Source organism: Podarcis liolepis (assembly GCF_965112155.1).
Source record: "Podarcis liolepis genome assembly, chromosome: 10".
NCBI classification, from domain to species: Eukaryota; Metazoa; Chordata; class Lepidosauria; order Squamata; family Lacertidae; genus Podarcis; species Podarcis liolepis.
The window spans coordinates 74,801,241-74,817,949 of NC_139562.1; the positions used below are offsets into that span (position 1 = coordinate 74,801,241).

At 42.2% G+C, this 16,709-nt stretch overlaps 1 protein-coding gene across 7 annotated transcripts in view; it reads right to left on the reverse strand.

The window, feature by feature from the left end:
* The window catches only part of ITPR2 (inositol 1,4,5-trisphosphate receptor type 2), a 330,950-nt gene that overhangs the window by 276,892 nt on the left and 37,349 nt on the right, over nt 1-16,709 (reverse strand). For 6 of the 7 annotated variants that reach the window (XM_083464129.1, XM_083464132.1, XM_083464131.1 and 3 more), the window contains exons 3-5: nt 7,838-7,953; nt 6,836-6,922; nt 3,620-3,778 (exon numbers count right to left, since the gene is read on the reverse strand). In XM_083464129.1, coding sequence (XP_083320255.1) covers nt 3,620-3,778; nt 6,836-6,922; nt 7,838-7,953 — 362 coding nt within the window. Of the gene's footprint in view, nt 1-1,811; nt 1,862-3,619; nt 3,779-6,835; nt 6,923-7,837; nt 7,954-16,709 lie in introns of those variants that run through there. The other variant, XM_083464133.1, reaches the window with a different exon arrangement.

The following is a 16,709-nucleotide window of genomic DNA, read 5'->3' on the forward strand; positions in this document are numbered from 1 at the left end:
TGACAATCTATTACTGTGAAAAATGGCCATATATTAAAATCATATAAGGATTAAAAACACACACACAAACTTCTATGCGGAGTGGGGGTTCCTGCAAAGGCAACTTTTTACTAGTGTGATCCAGAACATTCCACATTATGACAGCTACCCCCAGATTCTTAAGTCATTTTTGTGTGAGGGTGGAGCACTACAGAAATACAATCACATTAAAATCCGTGGCAAAATTCTGTTGATTTCTAGTGATCTGGACTGCCTCTTTTACCACAGATTTCTGTGATTTCCTAACCAATCTCATTTGCCCAGGTTTTTCTCATTCTTCACATTTTTAGACTGTTGCTTTGCTTTCAGCAGACATGTGCTGCCTTTCAGGACTAACACTCCCAAGGTGCTCACAACATACGCTACAGTGAATTCTGTACATTTTAATAATTACACTCTAAAAATGTGTTAAATCTAGTCTGGCACTCATCTGCTCTATTTGTTTTGATTATAGTGTTTCATTGCTTTTAAACCTTTATTGACTGATGTGAGACATTGTCAGCTGAAAAACAGAAAAATGAATGTCCAAAATAAGGTAAAGAGATTGATAGTTCCATTGCTAGCTATATCCATTTGCTGGTATGGTATTATATACAATTGGTTCTTGGATACTTGGCCTCTCAAACTGCCTCCCACCTAAAAACAAAGAGATCATTTGCATTGTATGAATTTCTATGCGGGAAGACGAGAAATATCTTAAGATGCAGTGGAGTAAGATTTTACAAGATCTGATCTAATTACATACAGGTGATGGCAAAGTCCACAACAATTCAGTGTACATTCCATCATACAGAACAATTATACACACAAGCTAGAACCACAAAGTGACTGATATGAATGGTAAACACAATCCATGCTTTCTTTGCAACACATGCACAAATGTCTTTGCTCCTTAACCCATTCGCCAACATTTTGACAGAAAGCAAAATTCATAATTTATGTAGCTCCAGTAGAACTGGCGTAAAGATGCAGATCAGCTGACTAAATTCTGGCAACTGGTTGGTTACAGCTTGAGGACGGTCAAATATTTTCAAGAATACTTATGTAGATGAGTGACCCATTAACTTTTATTAAATCATGGGGTCACTCAACAAACAATATTGAAGGCTCCTTGCTTCCTAGTACTTTGACGCTCACATTGTCCTGCAACTTTAATCTCTCTCTGGAGAGTTTCTGCTCTTTCTCCTCCTAGTTAAGCCATACAGCAGGAGTGCCAGTAATTGGAGATGGAACACTCATTAGGGTAGAATCATTCAGTGCAGAGCTCAATGGACGCAAATGGAAGCTTATTCCAATGGGCAGCTAATTAATCACCTTGGATAAGGGTTATGTCATTCAAGCTGCATTACAAATAAGCCATTTGATGTGGTTGTTACGCCACTTTGGTACTAATGCAATTTGAAAAGAAACAACTCTGAAGCACCTTTGTGGATTAAAAAAAAGTTTGGACAGGCTGGCAACAAGGTTTGTAAGCAGGAAATTTCTAATTTTCTCTTGCACTCAAGGAAGAATGCTGCACTGTTCATTTATTAGACAAATTATTTATTGAGCTCTTTGCGGGCAATTACTGTGAAGAATTTTTCTTTAGTTAGAATGACACAAGTTCCCTTAACTGTTTGCAAGTTTTATTCCACCTAAACCCCTTAGGACCTACAGAGTGAGAGATTACAAAGACATCACCGAGCAGGATAAGGAAAGGGTTTAGGAGAAGGCACCAAGCAAACATAGGAAGGCAATAATCATTATGGCAAGGTCAGAAGTCCTCACCATACCTGCAAAGCTCTATAAAGCCTCAAGGAGGGATGGCATCTTGTTGTCTTTTCTAGAAGCAAATAGTTGGTTTTTTTAATTAGCATAATTTTATTAACATTTGAAAGACTATTATCTAACAATATTTGACCAGTTAATTGCCAACCCTAAGTAAAGTCAGAAATACTGGTTTGGAGTCACTATTTTTTCCTGGCATATTTTTAAACAAAGATAGAAATAAACATGTATTATTTGTTATATATTTTTTAAAGCCAGAACGTCTCCAATAAGAACGTGATGCCCTTTTTTACTTAATGCAAAGTGTCCTTGCATGCCATGCTGCAGAAAAACATTACTTACAGCCATGTAAGGTCAGAGGAAACAAACCTGCAGAATTGAATCAATAATTTAAAATTCACTGAAAGTAGAAATCAAGCATAATAATATTTTTTATTAAAAAAAGCCACTTCCATGCTAGTGAAATAATTGGTTCCATGTCTGAAGTCAGTAACTACTAACCCTGTGACTGAATCTAGCCAGGGGTGGCTGCTATCTGGCCGCAAAGGGCTTTTCCTTTCCTCACCCATTACCACTGCTGCCACCTAAAGACAGTATTTTCAGGGGTGACACCACAGCCACAGAATGGCTTCCCAGAAAGGTCTGCCTAGTGCCTACTGGCTTTATCCACAGCAGGTGATGAGGTCTTTATTCTCTCAGGTGTTTTAGCAACATTTTAGTGCTTCTTAGATCTTTTCACTGCTGCTAACCATCACTAGTTTTATATTGTGCCATTTTATTTTGCTGTAGATCTGGTGCATTCTTCGATTTTATGATTTCAACCATTACTGTAAGCCACCCAGAGCTCTATGTCCATTGGGCAGTACAGAATCTAGCAAGTACCGTATTTTTCGCCCTATAGAACACACTTTTCCCCCTCCAAAAATGAAGGGGAAATGTGTGTGCGTCCTATGGGGCGATTGCAGGCTTTCGCTGAAGCCTGGAGAGCGAGAGGGGTTGGTGAGCACCAACCCCTCTCGCTCTCCAGGCTTCAGGAAACTCCACGCAAGCCGCGGGAGCCCTCCCCCGGCTTGCGCAGAGCTGCCTCTTATCCCAAAGCCCCGGCGCGTTCAGCAGTCGCGTGGGGCTTCGGGTAGCTCTGCGCAAGCCGCGGGAGGGCTCCCACGGCTTGCGCAGAGCAGCCTGTTCTGGGGGCTGGGGTTGGGGGAAGCTTTGGGGGGGGGAAATAATTTTTTTTTCTTTATTTCCCCCCAAAAAACTAGGTGCACCTTATGGGCCGGTGCGTCCTATGGGGCGCAAAATACGGTAAATAAATACACTTAGGACAAGTTAAAGGGGAACTGTAGATGGCAAGAGGGCTGGTTACCTAGCAAATGAAACAATGGCTGTGCTCTCCCTCAACTTTCAGAGGCAGCATGCCTTCATATACCAGTTGCTGGGAATCACAAGCAAGGGAAGTACTGTTGCACTCATGACCTCCTTGCAACTTCTCAGAGGAATCTGGATGGGCTTTGTGAGAACAAAATGCTGCATGAGATCGGCCTGTGGTCTGATGCTGCAGAGCGCTTCAGAGCCCATTAGGTCTCCCCTTCTTACTTGCTCAGTTCCCTTGAATATGATTTCTGTCCCAAACCACCTTTTAGAATAATATCCCAAGATGCACTGCATCAGGATTTAAGCACATTGCATTATGGAGCAGAGCAACAAGTGCTGCACAACAAGGGTCATACAAAGACATCTATTCCTAGAAAGATGGGGAGGTGGTAACAGTGCCTATTCCAGCAATTCCCAGAAACATATTTCATTCACTTACATTGTCACCTTCACTCCTCAGTTTCCAAAAGGGCTGGATGTAAAACCAGGACCCCTCATTCCCAGCAGCATCCAGAGAGACCCGCATAGCATTCTTCTCCAATAGGGCTGGCAATCTCTTATTCACTGTAAGGTATTTGTTGCTTTTTATGTGAAGTAGCTGTAAATAATAATAAAACAAATGAATGTATACATGTATTCTGGATGAAGACTTTGGCCACAACTCAACCCACAATGAGGCCTCCCTTATACCAAAGGATTAATGCTTATTGTAGCCAGCCAAGAACCACACAGAGGGATTGTCAAACACCTGGCTGGCAACAGTGCAAGCATTCAGCTCAGGAGGTCACAAGATATGTAGGCCAGATTTATAGCCGTGATATCACAGTTAGTAGGGCAAACATATTTTTTGAGAGAAATTAAACTTACACATGAAATTACTTCTGACAGTCTGAAAAAACACAATGTTTTAACATATTTCAAGTGGGTTTAACAACCTGCTCATTGGAAATCATTGTAACTGGGAATAATTTCAATTATCAAAACATCAGCTCAAAACAATCCAACATGGGAGCATGGCTGAAGGCGACATGTTATTCAGCAATCATAAAACAAGATGTTAGTTAGGTGGTTAAGTGTAGGACTGAATTCCCACCTGACTTTTTTTTGTCTGGTTAACCATCTCCAGGGGTAGCCAACATGACGCCCTGCAGACATTGTTGGGAGCAAGCTCCCACCATTCCTGTGTTGGTTTTTCTTTATCTTAAAGTGGTGCATGCTCTAGTTATCTCCCGCTTGAACTACTGCAATGCGCTCTACGTGGGGCTACCTTTGAAGGTGACCCAGAAACTGCAATTAATCCAATATGGCAGCTGGACTGGTGACTGGGAGTGGCCACCAAGGAAGACCATATAACACAGGTCTTGAAAGACCTACATTGGCTCCCAGTACGTTTCCGAGCAGAATTCAAAGTGTTGGTGCTGATCTTTAAAGCCCTAAACAGCCTCAGTCCTGTATACCTGAAGGAGCGTCTCCACCTCCATCATTCAGCCCAGACACTGAGATCCAGCAACAAGGGCCTTCTGGTTTTTCCCTCATTGCAAGAAGTGAGGTTATGGGGAACCAGACAGAGGGCCTTCTCGGTAGTGGCACCCACCCTGTGGAACACCCTCCCATCAGATGTCAAGGAAATAAGCAGCTATCCTATTTTTAAAAGACATCTGAAGGCAGCCCTGTTTAGGGAGGTTTTTAATATTTAATGCTGTATTGTTTTTAACACTTGATTGGGAGCCGCCCAGAGTGGCTGGGGAAACTCAGCCAGATGGGCGGGGTATAAATAATTTATTATTATTATTATTATTATTATTATTATTATTATTATGCTACTCAGGAACCAGGTTGGTTTCAGAGGTGTATGTTTGCAGGTTGACCTACTTAGCTGCACACCTGTGGTCTCTCGACTTTTTGCCTAATTAAAAGGGGAGTTACCGTATTTTTCGTTCTATAGGACGCACTATTCCCCTTCAAAAATGAAGGGGAAATGTGTGTGCGTCCTATGGAGCAAAGACGCCATAGCTCCGCGACCCTCTCCCGGCTGGAGAGGTGACGCGTGGCTATGGCAGGAGCCTCTTTAGCCGCGCGCCACCTCTCCAGCCGGGAGAGCGCGCACAGGGCTAAAGAAGCCCATGACCCTCTCCCAGCTGGAGAGGTGACGCATGACTATAGCAGCAGCCTCTCCGCTGCGCGCCTTTCCGCTGCTCCCCGACCTGCTCTTTGGGGCTGGTGGTGGGCTTCCCCCCACCAGCCCCAAAGAGTAGGTCGAAAGGAACCTGAAGCCTGGAGAGCGAGAGGGGTCGGTGCGCACCAACCCCTCTCGCTCTCCAGGCTTCCAAGGTAGCCGCCTGAACGCACCTTAAACGGCACCTTGTTTTAGAGGGGGAAAACAAGAGGGGGGAAATTCTCCCCCTCTCTGCGCAGCGCCTCCTGCCGCTTCGCTGAAGGGGCTCTGGGCAGAGAGGGGGAGAATTTTTTTTTCTTGTTCTCCCCCCTCTAAAACAAGGTGCGTCCTATTGTCCGGTGCGTCCTATGGTGGGAAAAATACGGTACTTGATGCACCAGGTGCAGAAGGGGATGTGATAGGATAATTGGTTAATTGAAACTGTATTTAATTTGATCAAATGTCTTGTAAGCTGCTGGTGAGGAGGAGTGATGGCTTGCAGCGTTTGGCTATTATGTTTTTGAAAATAAAACTAAGGAAAGATACTGTGGACAGCTTTTTATTTCTACGATCCATTCGCTGTGCACACTCTGTGTTGATGAAGAAGTTCAGCACCCTGATCATTGGCTGAGACTGACGGGAGTCCCACAACATCTGCAGGGCACCATGTTGGCTACCCCGTACCACTCTATCTACTGCCTAATGACCATAATTTATGACTCCTTCCAAATTCTTCTGATTTTCAGTTTTGACATGCCCAATTTCCACCATATCTTCCTTTTTTCATTTGTTTCTTATGGTGACCAAGGGCAAAGGAATATGAGCCTCCTTTGCCTCTAATCATGCGTATTATTTATATAATACCATAAATGTTGTTCTACTAAGTCAGGCTTCCTCAAACTTGGCCCTCCAGATGTTTTTGGCCTACAACTCCCATTATCCCTAGCTAGCAGGACCAGCGGTCAAGGATGATGGGAATAGTAGTCTAAGTGTACTAAGTGATATAACAAAGAGAAAGGTCCCCTGTAAGCCCAGGTGCTTACAGTTTACATTTCTACACAAGATAAAGAGAGATAAGGGAAGATGGGGTACAGAGGAGCAGGAGATGACACTGGGGTGGTGCAACTGGTCATGCTGCGGTGAGGAAAACAGTGCTTCCTGAAACAGTCTCCCCTGCACTGTCGTTAAAGGCAAAGGAGCCCTGCCCTTTCTTCTCTGCCTCTAGGCCAGGGTTCCTCAACCTCAGCCCTCCAGATGTTGGGATCATGGGAGTTGTAGCCAAAAACATCTGGAGGGCTGAGGTTGAGGAAGCCTGCTCTAGGCAATGCTTACTGATTTCACACATCAAAAAATCCACTGTGGGGAACTCCCACTACAGAGCTGATTGGTATGGCATGGAGGTATGTAATCTTTTCACACTCCATGCCATTTCTGATATATTTAAACCCCTGCTCACCTTGAGGTTTTGAGAAACTGACAGTCTAGTTTTCAAAGGCTCACCTGTATGACGTTGCTGTACTTCACAATTTCACCCAGCAGTTTCCTGTTCTCACATTCATTCTGCTTTTGTTCCAGTTCTGCAGCATGCTGCAAAATAGTCACAGTTTCTTGGAGTTTTTGTTTTGTTTTTGTAGTCACAAACTGTTACATGAACTCAACCTCTCAAGCTTTAGCACTGGAGTGTGTGGGGATTTTTTTCAGACGGAGCACCAGATGGATGGGGTATAAATAATAAAAGTATTATTATTATTATTATTATTATTATTATTATTATTATTATTATTATTGGCAAACCTTCTGGGGGGCACATGCTAAAGGTGTGTGGAGTGAAAGGCAGAAGACTGGTAGGGCCAGACGCAAAGGTAGGGAGAACAACAGATAGAACTCTTACTTTTGGCCCCATCTGCACTATCCATTTAAAGGACTGTGATACTACTTTAAACCATCATGGATTCCCCTAAAGCATATTGGGAACTGCAGTTTATAAGGGGCTGAGAGACACTTATTTTCTTCACAGAGCTACACTTCTCAGAGTTACCTGGAAAGAGAGATCAATTGTTGAACCACTCTGGGAATTGTAGCTCTGGGAGATGATGAAAGGCAAGGCAGTGGGTGGGGGGAGCTGGGATGGGGCAAACACATTGGCAGAGACAATCCCACACTCCTGCTTATGTACTTGCACCAGACCAACCTCCCAGCCACCTCACCCATCTCCCTCCCAGTATGCAACAGCAACCCACCTGTCAGGAACTAGCAGAGGGACTCTGGCACACCCAGTGAGCCACCTCTGGGATTAAGAAGGGAGAGAGAATAGTCCTTAGATGAAACAAAACAGAGCAGTTTTGAGTCATCTAAATTTGCTGTTTCTCAGCCCAGTGGAATTACCAGCTGGGAGAAAGTAATGTGGGCTTAGCTGCTGAAGAACTAACAGCTGTGCATCATGGCACTAACAAACAGCTGCATAAAAAGGCAACAAAGACTGGGAGCTCAGGTGCCACTTACTTGCAGCTTCTTCAGCAATGCGGCTTCCGTGTGGTTCCCTTGTTTTGCTTGCTTGGCTTTCCAGTATTGTTTCTGTGCAGAGTATCGGTTCATAGGACATACCTTAAAAAGGCAGTCTGAAGACAAGAAAACAAAATCACATTTGTTTCTTATTTCCTTGCAGAAGTCAGCTACGACATTCTGCATATGTTTTTGATTAGAAAAATTCTTCCAAATTCCAGTTGTGGGGAATCACAAGCAGGAGAGTGCTGTTGCGCTCATGTCCTGCCTGTTGGTTTCAAACCAGCATTCTGCTTGGCTGCTGTGAGAACAGAAAGTTGTGCTAGATGTGCCTTTGGTGTGTTTGCATACAGAATGCCTTCAGTATTGATTAACACAGCCAGGCCTCTGGTCGTGCAGTAGACTTTAATAATAAGGCTTCTGAATTCGGCTCAAGACCACAATACCTCAAGGACCACCTGTTTCCATATGAATCTACCTGGACCTTGAGATCACCTTCTGAGGCCCTCCTTCATGTGCCTCCTCCTTGAGAGGTTCAGGGGGTGGCAAAATGAGACCGGGGCCTCCTCTGCAGTGGCTTCCTGTCTGTGGAATGCTCTCCCCAGGGAAGTTCGCCTGGCGCCTTCACTATACACCTTTAGGCGCCAGGCAAAAATGTTCCTTTTCAGCCAGGTCTTGACTTGATCTACATCTTACACCCTTTTAAAAAATGCTGGCTCTTGGGGGGGGTATTGGGTTGTTGGTTTTGTTTTTGTTTTATGTATTTGATATTTTATGTGAACTGCCCTAAGACCTTCGGGTATAGGGTGGTATAGAAATTAAATAAATAAATAATAAATAATTCACTACTATCCCTTTTTTGTTTTGGTCTCATATTCACCGGGTGTGAAAAATAGTAAACAATAAAAGCTAATTTTCACAGATCTCTGCTCTTGGGCCACTTTAGAAGCAAGAAGAGCTAACAGCTCAATAAATTTAGTGCTTTTTCATCTGGTCAGTCCTAGATTTTCTGCAGAAGTGATGAACCAGCAAAATGCAAGGAAATGTGTGGTGTAATTCAAACCATAAGGTTCCTGCCTTTGTAACTTATCCCAGCACTATTAAAAAAAGCTCCAGTAAACAAGTGGAGAAGACTCACGAACAGCAGGTGCAGACATTAGAAAACTCCAAACAGGCTTTGGAAAGCACAGCACAATGTGACGTAGAAATTGGCAAGTCTTATAAAGCCTACTGACCACTTCCCCCTCCTTCTGATTCATGTGGGTGCAAATAATACTGCCACACACAGCCTGCAACACATAGCAAGGGACTATGAGACACTGGGCAGGGACTATGAGACACTGGGCATCACTCCTTCCTGTTGAAGGTTGTGGCCAAGAAAGAGAGAAGAAAATACTAGGCTGTGCAGGTGGTGTCATCAGGAAGGATTTGGCTTCTTGGATCATGGTCTCTGCTTCCTTGAGGAAGGGCTTCTGCTGAAAGATGGGCTGCAGCTCACGGTGGTTGGCAAGAATGGCTTTGCTAAAAGTCTCAAGATCAGGAGAGCTTTAAACTAGATCTTGAGGAGGGAGACAACATTACAGTGGTGCCCCGCAAGACGAATGCCTCGCAAGACGGAAAACTCGCTAGACGAAAGGGTTTTCCGTTTTGGAGGTGCTTCGCAAAACGAATCTCCTATGGGCTTGCTTCACAAGACGAAAATGTCTTGCGAGTTCCTGCGGGGTTCCCCCCCCCTTTTCTAAGCTGCTAAGCCGCTTATCAGCTGATCCGATCAGCAGATAAGCCGCTAAAAGCCACTAAAAGCCGCTAATAGCGCTAATAGCGCTAATCCGCTAATCCGTCAATGGGCTTGCTTCGCAAGACGAAAAAACCGCTAGACGAAGAGAATCACAGAACGGATTCTTTTCGTCTTGCGAGGCACCACTGTACAAACAACAGAGCACCTGGCACTGGGGATAGCACCTGGCACTGGGGATAATAGCTTAATTGATGCACAGGAAACTGAGGCAGTGCTCCAGAAACCTGCTAAAGGGCAAGAAACTACAGGAAGGAAGCAGCTGGAGGGAACGACTCGTGGTTTCAGTTGTCTCTACACAAATACACAGAGTGTGGGAAACAAGCAAGACGAATTGGAGCTTTTAGTACAGGATTGCAAATACGGCCTGGTAGGCATTACTGAAGCCTGGTGGGATGAGACTCATGACTGGAATGTAGGAATTGAGGGGTATAACCTTTTTAAAAGAAATAGACCAAACAGGAAGAGAGGAGGAGTAGCATTATATGTAAATAATGTGTACACTTGTGAAGAAATCCATGACCTGGAGCATGGAAAGCAGATTGAGAGTATATGGTTAAAACTTGTAAGAGAGAGAAACAACAGGGACCTTACTGTGGGTGTCTGCTATAGACTGCCAAGCCAAACTGAAGACTTGGATGGTGCCTCACTAGAGCAGATTACCAAACATTCAAAAAGAAGAGATATAGTAGTCACTGGGGACTTCAACTTCCCCGATATCAGTTGGGACTCAAACTCTGCCAAGAATAGAAGGTCTGATAAATTCCTTCATTGCCTCATTGACAATTTTGTTTCCCAGAGGGTGGAGTAAACAACCAGGGGATCATCTGTCTTGGACCTGATCCTCACGAAAGGGAGGAACTGACCAATGAAGTGACAGCACTCGGAAACTTGGGAGGAAGTGATCATGTTCTCCTGGGTTTCACAATACAGAGGCAAGGGAAAACTGAGCATAGTTGGAAACACACTCTGGACCTCGGGTTGCGAACGTGCTCCGTGCAGGAGGCACGTTCAAAACCTGCAGCGTTCATAATCCGAGGTATGACTGTACAGAGGCAAGGGAAAACTGAGCATAGTCAGAAACGCACTCTGGACTATAAGAAGATAAATTTCAAAAAGCCTAAGGAGCTACTGGGTGTGGACTTCCGGGGAGGCGCCTCAGGCACTGGCGGAATTCCTCTGATCGGGAGGAATTTGCCCTGTGGGAACTGGGTCTGGCCGCCACGATGAAGGTGGAGACCTGCAAAAAATCACAGGTGGGAGAAGCCTGTGAGCGTGGGATTCGGCGGGCACCTTTTGCGCCTCCCCTACTCGTGGGGAAACCCGGTTTCGGGGTTCCGGAGCAATGTGGGGTGAGCGGCACGGTGCTTCGAATCGTCTGCTTCTTCCACAGAGCGAAGCCGCATAGTTGTTGTCGGAGAGCGCTGACTTTTTCCTGTGGACAATTTGGCTTTAAAGTAATTACCTGTGAGTAGAGCTGAAGCGGGAGAATTGGATTTTGAAACATTTAATTTGGTATCGAAATGGGGAAGTTCAACACAGGAAGTCCACCTTCCCCTTTTGTAAATAGATTGAAGCAATAAGGCTGCAAGCTGAAGTCTTGGAAAGCCTTTTGTAAAAGACTAAATTTCCATCGGTAAAGAACATTAAACACCCCCTTGGAGGCAGGAGAAGAGGGGGGAGTTGTGGACTGAGTGTGCCTGCAGAAGAGAGCGAAGAGAGTTAAAATACCGCCGCTCTGACCCTGGGAACGGGCTGCTAGCAGGACTGATGTCTTGTGGAATGTCCATTGACAGTGTTTAGAATGTTCATTGACAGCTAGCATAAGAGTAATACATTGTTTCCACTGTCTCCGGCTGCCTTTAAGAAAAAGAAGTAAAAGTAACTGAGAACTGAAACTAACTTCGGATTGTTTGAACTGTGTTTAAAAGAGGATATCACTAACTAATATAAATAGAAACTGTTTCCCCCTAGTGGAAGCCTTTGAAACTGGTGGCTTTATAAGAGCTGGGCTAGGGGAATTTCCAGCTGCAAGATAAAAAAACTGTGAGACTCTGGGACTGACCTTGAATCTTTTAAGTGTTATGGCAAATGGAAAGGAAAAAACAGACCAGTCAACTGCTGAAAAAACATTAAGATCTGGGAAGACATGGCAGCAAACTAGGAGAGGCTCAACACAAGGCCTCCCTGCTTCTTCTACTGCTGCTTCTGTACCAGTACACTCAAAATCAAGAGGAATGTCGACAGAAGAGGCCTTAGCGGTTGCATTAAGTAAGATAAATGATTCATTGGAACAGCTTAATAAGAAAGCAGATGCGACAAATGTGAAAGTGGATGTGACGAATGCGAAAGTGGATGCTGCAACTATTAAAATCGACTTAAATACAGAAAGTATAAATAATCTGGGACAAAAGGTGAACACTAATATAGAAACTATCCAGAAACTGATATAGGAATCTACTTTGATACGGCAGACTGCGGAGGAAGCCAGGGAGAAAGCTACTGCTGCTGAATGTAAAGTAACACAACTGGAGAGAGAGAGTCCCAGCCCTACAGAGGCAACTTGATGAACATAGGTTGACGCTTGCTATGATTGAACTTAAAGAAAAACAGACGAATCTGAGGATTAGAGCTCTACCCGGATTGGAGAAGGAAAGCTTGACAGACTTTCTCACACAGGAATTTGCTGCCTTTGGGGATTTGGACTTGGGTCAAGAAGAGTTTAGAATTGTGTACATGGAATTAGCTGAAATGACCGGCAGAATCCGAGATCTGGGAGAAGAGGCAGTGGAAGAGGATTGGAAAAAATTTAAGGACTATCTACAAAAACATTATAAGTTATATGAATGTTGAGAATTTGCTAAGTTTTCGGGAAAAAACATACTTCGGTATTGAGATTTGTAAATGATGAAAATTAAGTTAAAATTTTGAAAAGTATAAACTATAGACTATATAACTAAATGAAAGTACAAAAACACATAAAATAAGGTATCAATTTGCTGTTTATTTTTATTGTGAAGAAAGCAGGGGATGGAAGACGTGGGGAAGTCCAGTTGACTATGAAAATAGACTTGAAAAAGTGAATTCTTTCTTTATAATTTCTTCTTTTTTCTGTAAAATCGCTTTTGTTGTCTTATTGATGATGTATTCTGACCTTGGAAAAAAAGCAATAAAAAAACTATTATAAAAAAAAAGAAGAGTTTAGAATTGTGAGGGCCTTCAGACTTGGAAGAGGAGGGGGGAAAAGAGAAGAATAGAATAAGAGATTGCTTGATCACCCTTCGAACTAAAGAAGAGAGAGATAGAATCTTGGGCTGGCACTACCAGAAGAGCTTAGAAGTACATCAGTCAAGAGTGGAAATTTTTAAAGACGTCCCGAAACATCTTTTGGATCTTAGGCCAAATTACGGATATATTGTTGCCCTCCTGAGAAGGAACAAAATCATCTTTAGGTGGGAGTTTCCCCAAGGTCTATCCTTCAGTTTCAAAGGAAGGAAAATAAAAATAAGATCAGTAGAAGATAAAGTAAAGTTTTTGTATAAATACGAAGAAGATCTGCAGAAGGAACTTGGAAAAGAACCAAGAGCATTGGATAGAAGATCACCAGATAGAGGACCAGAGCAAAGAGCTTCGGATAGAAAATCACCAAATAGGGGAATATTGGATATATCAGCACTATCTTTTGGACTGGATCTTCCAGTGAACGTGTCACCACCACCACCACCAGAAGAAGAGCAAGCATTGGGTGTAGTTGGAGGAATATCAACGTAATTACATGATGGCGTTGCAGATTTCGAGCTGGAATGTGAATGGACTGAACTCTCCTGAAAACAGGTGGAGAGTCTTTCATTTATTGAAAAAAGAACATTTGGACTTGATTTGTTTACAAGAAACACATGTGATAAGGCTAGACAGGAAAATATTGAGTAATAAAAGACTGGGCCAAGAATTTATCTCATCAGACAAAGTTAAAAAAAGAGGAGTGGTCCTTTATGCAAAGGAGAGCCTATCACCGAAATTCATATTCAAAGATGACCAAGGAAGATTTGTTGCAATTGAAATTCAATCACAAGGAGAGAAATTTCTGATCGTAGGTATTTATGCACCAAATGAAGGAAAATCAGAGTTTTTTAAGAAGCTACATGAGACTCTGATGGACTATATGGACTACAATATGATCTTGATGGGAGACATGAATGGAGTGGTGTCTACAAACATGGACAAAGCACAGAGACAGGTAGTCACTAAAGATGGCAGACTACCAAAAACCTTTTTTGACATGACTGAAAATATGGATTTAGATGACATTTGGAGAATGAAGAACCCTCTGGGAAGAGAGGGAACGTTCTTCTCTCAGGCTAAAATGACATGGACAAGAATTGACCAAATCTGGGTAACCAGGGGATTGGTTCCGAAAATCAGCAAAGTGGAGATTTGCCCTAAAACTTGTTCTGATCATAATGCTGTGAAGATGGAAATGAAATTGACACCAATTGGTTCCTTTAGATGGAGGATGAACGATACTTTGTTTAGGAATGAAGAGGTGACCAAGAAGGCCCAAAAAACTCTAAGAGACTATTTTGAGATAAACATGAATACTACAGTGGAAAAAAGAGTAATTTGGGACGCAAGTAAGGCGGTTATGAGAGGATTCCTAATACAACAGAATGCAATTAAGAAGAGAACTCAGAATGAAAAAAAGAATAAAATCTTGGGGAAAATAAAGGAAGGAGAGAAGAAACTGAGAGCAAAACCAAAGTCACAGGAGATCCTGAAAGAGATAAAGTTATACCAAGTACAATATATGAAGCTGATGAATCAGGAAATAGAATGGAAGATTAAACAGATGAGGCAAAAGACATTTGAATCGGCAAATAAGTGTGGAAAATTGTTGGCCTGGCAAATGAAAAAAAGACAAAAACTCAATACTATTACGAATCTGGAAGTGGAAGCAAAGAATATACAGAACCCAGTGGAGATCAGGAAGTGTTTTCAGAGGTATTTTAAATAACTTTATACACAGGAGAAGCAGAAAGTAATAGACATTGATCGATTTTTGAAAATAAATGGACTACATAAAATCTCTCAGGAAAAACAGCTAATGTTGAACCACAAAATAACGGATCAGGAGGTGGAAGGGGCCATTCAGAACATGAAATTAGGTAAATCTCCAGGACCAGATGGTTTGACCTCAAGATATTACAGATCTTTGAAAGAATGGTTAATACAACCATTGAAGGAAGTCTGTAATGAAATATTGGAAGGGAGAAAGGCACCAGAGTCGTGGAAGGAAGCTTACATTACACTTATACCGAAAACAGAGACTGAAAAGACACAGCTCAAGAACTACCGCCCCATATCATTGCTTAATGTGGATTACAATTTTTTTGCAGATATTTTGGCTAAAAGATTATGAATTTCTTCTACTAACACCTTTTTTAAAGACCAAGCGGGCTTTCTCCTGGGCAGACATTTGTCTGACAATATGAGGAATATAATTAATATTCTAGAAAAACTACAAGTGAATATCATTACTAAGGCAGTTTTGATATTTGTGGATGCAGAGAAAGCCTTTGACAACATCTCTTGGAGTTTTATGAAGAAGAATCTACAGGGGATGGGGGTAGGTCAAGGTTTCGAAAGTGGTATAGGTGCAATTTATTCAGAACAAAAGGCAAAATTAATTGTGAACAATGTGACAGAAGAGTTTAAGATTGAGAAAGGGACACGACAAGGTTGCCCAATCTCTCCATTGCTCTTTATATCGGTCCTTGAGGTGTTGTTAAATATGATTAGAAAGGACAAAGAGGTTAAAGGTATATAAGTGGGAGCTAAACAGTACAAACTGAAAGCATTTGCTGACGACTTAGTATTGACTTTACAGGAGCCAGAATCTAGTACTAAAAGGGTATTGGAACTGATCCAAGAATTTGAACAGGTAGCAGGTTTTAAGTTGAACAAGATGAAAACTAAGGTCTTAGAGAAAAACTTAACTGTGAATGAGAGAGAGAAGTTTCAGGAGGAGACAGGACTAACATTGGTTAAGAAAGTGAAATACTTAGGGGTTACCATGACTGCCAAAAATGTGAATTTATTTAAGGATAATTATGAAAAATGTTGGACAGACGTGAAAAAGGATTTAGAAATATGGACAAATTTGAAGTTATCATTGTTAGGTCGAATTGCTGTGATAAAAATGAATATATTGCTAAGGATGTTGTTTTTATTCCAAACATTGCAAATTTTGGATAAGATGGATTGTTTCAAGAAGTGGCAGAAAGATATTTCCAGATTTGTTTGGCAGGGCAAGATGCCTAGAATAAAATTTAAGATATTAACAGATGCTAAAGAAAGAGGTGGATTTGCCCTGCCAGACCTTAAACTTTATTATGAATCAGCTGCTTTTTGCTGGCTGAGAGAATGGCTGCTTGTTGAAAACACTGACGTGTTGGATCTAGAAGGTTTCAATAATGCATTTGGCTGGCATGCTTATTTGTGGTACGATAAGATAAAAGCACATAAAGCGTTTAAAAATCATATTGTTAGAAAAGCATTCTTTAATGTGTGGATAAGATATAAGGATTTGTTAGAAAAGAAAACCCCAAGATGGTTGTCACCAATGGAAGCGAAGGCACAGAAAAGACTCAACATGGAGGCCAAATGGCCGAAATATTGGGAAATTTTGGAACAAGATGGAGACAGAATAAAATTGCAGAGGTTTGAAAAATTGAAAAACAGAGTGCGAGATTGGCTCCATTATTACCAAATAATGGAGGCATACAATCTGGACAAAAAAGTTGGTTTCCAGGTGGAAAAATCAAAATTGGAAACAGAATTATTAGATACAAAAATTAAGAATTGGTCAAGAATGTATAACTTGCTGTTGAAATGGAATACTCAGGATGAAATGGTGAAATCAGCTATGATTAAATGGGCACAAGATGTTGGACATAACATAATGATGGCTGACTGGGAACAGTTATGGACCACAGGTATGAAATTCACGGCATGTAATGCCCTAAGAGAAAACTTAATGAAAATGATTTATAGGTGGTACATGACACCAGTCAAGCTTAC